Source organism: Condylura cristata, unplaced genomic scaffold, assembly GCF_000260355.1.
Source record: "Condylura cristata isolate star-nosed mole 26May11 unplaced genomic scaffold, ConCri1.0 scaffold00011, whole genome shotgun sequence".
Lineage (NCBI taxonomy): Eukaryota > Metazoa > Chordata > Mammalia > Eulipotyphla > Talpidae > Condylura > Condylura cristata.
In genome coordinates this window covers 28,137,888-28,140,769 of record NW_004567112.1, presented here as the reverse complement: position 1 = coordinate 28,140,769, position 2,882 = coordinate 28,137,888, and the positions used below count along the sequence as shown (strand labels likewise).

The 2,882-nt window shown below is 38.4% G+C and overlaps 1 protein-coding gene across 5 annotated transcripts in view; it reads right to left on the bottom strand.

The window, feature by feature from the left end:
- WAPAL (wings apart-like homolog (Drosophila)) overlaps positions 1-2,882 on the bottom strand; it is a 69,197-nt gene that overhangs the window by 9,758 nt on the left and 56,557 nt on the right. For all 5 annotated transcript variants that reach the window (XM_012723813.1, XM_012723811.1, XM_012723812.1 and 2 more), the window contains exons 13-15: positions 1,854-2,029; positions 1,386-1,501; positions 612-776 (exon numbers count right to left, since the gene is read on the bottom strand). In XM_012723813.1, coding sequence (XP_012579267.1) covers positions 612-776; positions 1,386-1,501; positions 1,854-2,029 — 457 coding nt within the window. The remainder of the gene's footprint in view (positions 1-611; positions 777-1,385; positions 1,502-1,853; positions 2,030-2,882) is intronic.

The window sequence follows — 2,882 nt, the reverse complement described above, 5'->3', positions numbered from 1 at the left end:
AATAAATAAATAAATCTTAAAAAAAAACAAAAAACAAAAAAAACAAGATGGTCAATCAATAAGTAAGCAATGGCTTTGGAAACAATGAATGCAATGGTGCAAACTGTCATTGAATGTGACTATGGTTGCTAGGAACCCATTACATGGGCAAGCAATCTTAATGCCCAACATTGTTAAGAACTTATACAAATTTTGGGGGGGTGGCGGGGAATAAAATTGGATATGTGGTGTTATGTTTTTGGCGATTGGGGTGGTAAAAGTTGGAGGACATAATTCCTAAGTCAAGAAATTACTCACAGTCCCAGCACAGATCAGATAGTAAATATTGAAGGAATTTAACTGGATGGGATGGAGCTAGAGACTGAGTCCTGATTTGTTACTAATGATCAACTTATGAGTCGTAAATATGACTTCTGCTTTTTGCTAACAATGCCTAAGGAGTCATTACACAGTTGAACACAACTAGCAGAGTACAAAATGGCACACTATAACCCAGTTTACCTAATATTGCTGACTGATGCAGGAGGCATAGAGGGAGGAAAAGCAGAAGGTATAACCGATAAAGGAATTGGACAGATGCAACAAACCAAAGCTATCAAGTTATTGCTTACCTGAACTAAAGCCTGAACAGCATGAACTTGTCCTACTATCCTTAAACTATCATCTCCTTCTCCACTACAAAAGGAAGAATCAAAAGAACACGATGTTTCCATGTTGACAAGACAATGCCGATTCCGAGCACTGTACTCCACTAGATTTATCAGTAGACCTAAACCCTACAAAAAATTAGAGAGAATTAAAAGCAAATGAGTACAAAATGCACAACTTCAGTGGTAGCTAGAAACCTAGTAACTGCACTATAAACTACAAAGTGGTTTAAAGTCATCATGTATGATTATAATTTCCAAAAGAATGATTTATTTTTTAGGCCTCCCAGGTGGCATAGGGATCAAGTCTCAGTGCTATCACTGAGGGGCACGTGATGGCTTCAATTCCATCCCCACCCAGGGAGCTGACCCACATATGGTGCAGTAGACTTATCCTGTGTTCCCTGCTGCTCCTCTCAGCAGTGTATTTTAGTAGCTCCACCTGTTCTGCTCCCCACTGTTGCTGGTGAAATCTCTCACCTCTTACAACCCAGTTCTATGCATAGGTAAATAAATAAATAAATCTTTTCTAAAACTGATTTAATTTTGAATGACTGTTAGTGACCTTCTTTAGATTTTTTACGTAGGCCCTGTCACGGTTTTCTTTAGTACAGTATGTGCATAAGGAATACACTGAAGCACACAATGTATCAAACAACTTATTCTTAAAGGCCAAAATGACAATCTCATTATTTCACTAGACTCACACATGCATTTCTGAAAGTAACATCAACTCACCAGCACTCGAATATCAAATCTCTGCTCCTGAGGTAGGTACTTGGGAACCTGAAGCACACAGTTCATCGCTGTGCCAATCAAGCCATCCTGTTCTCCTGTTTTGGTGCTGCCCCACTCTGAAATAGAGAATGGATAGAGTATAAAAACTGTTTGGTTCTTCCTTGTCACTTTACAACTACTTATTAAAGTGGATATTGAAGTTAGAAATGTGTCCGTATATCTTTACTGAAGTACACTGTTATAACTATAGTATTTTCAAGTCAAGATAAAAATTTTAAAATAGTTCCAAAGTAAATGAAATGGCTCTAAAAATATCAAATGGTTTTGAAATAGTTCTAAAAATATCAAATCCTAAGAGGTAAATCCATACATGAATAATTACCAAAAAACATACAAATATGAGTAACTTGCTTTTACATGTACTATGCAAATCTTTCAATGAAAATTTATGTAAACAATATTACTTACCATTATCATTGGTTAAATTGAGCAAAACCCCAATGATGGCCCTCATGCAATCTTCCACTGCCTTGCCCACATGGTTAGTTACATTCTGATGAGGCAGAGGCTTACTGTCAGGTGAACATATACTATTCTCAGCTCGGTTATACTGCTGGATCAATTCTTCACAATGTTGTAATGCTCTGAAAACAAAAATAAAGGCTGTTATGCCAAGCAAATAATTATATTAAGAATTTCTTTTTACTTAGATCATAGTATTTCAAATTTGTAATAAATACTGTCAAAATCATTTTTGTTTTCCAGAAATTTTAATGTATTAACAATCCAGCCATATATCAAGTATGTCTAATACCATACCGTGTAGTAATTTGGCATTACTTTGGGAAAACGCAACTTTACATTTTCTAAATTTTTAAAATGACGGATGCAAAAGTTTCCATCTATACTACCTATTCTACTACTACTAAGCTCCACATTTCCCATGAGTTGTTCCCTATTTTACTAATCTTTCCAACACAAAAGACCTACAACAACCCCTTCCTAAACAAGATGAAACCTTTAAGAGCAAACAACGGACACTTGAATTTTATTTACATGTTTTATTCATTTAGCAAGTGCTGGGCCCTACCTGGTGGTGCAACAGGTTAAAGCACAGCACTATGAAGCTATCACAGCCACTGCAGTGCAAGTTCAATCCCCAGCCAGGGAGGTGACTTGCATGATGTGGCAGGCCTCCCCTGACCCACCTGCTGCTCCCCTCAGCAGTGTATTTCAGTGGATCTGCCTGTTCTGCTTCCCACTCTGTCTCTGGTGAATCCTCTCACCCCCACCCCCTCACCTCTGGCCTGTATCCCATCCTGTATGCATAAATTTTTTTTTAAGATTTATTTATTCATTCATACAGAACTGGGGTACAGGCCAGACATGTGGAGGGTGACACAATTCACCAGAGACAGAGCGGGGAGCAGAACAGGCAGATCGATGAAGTACACTGCTGAGGGGAGCAGCGGGCGGCTCAGGAGAGGTCTGCAGCGC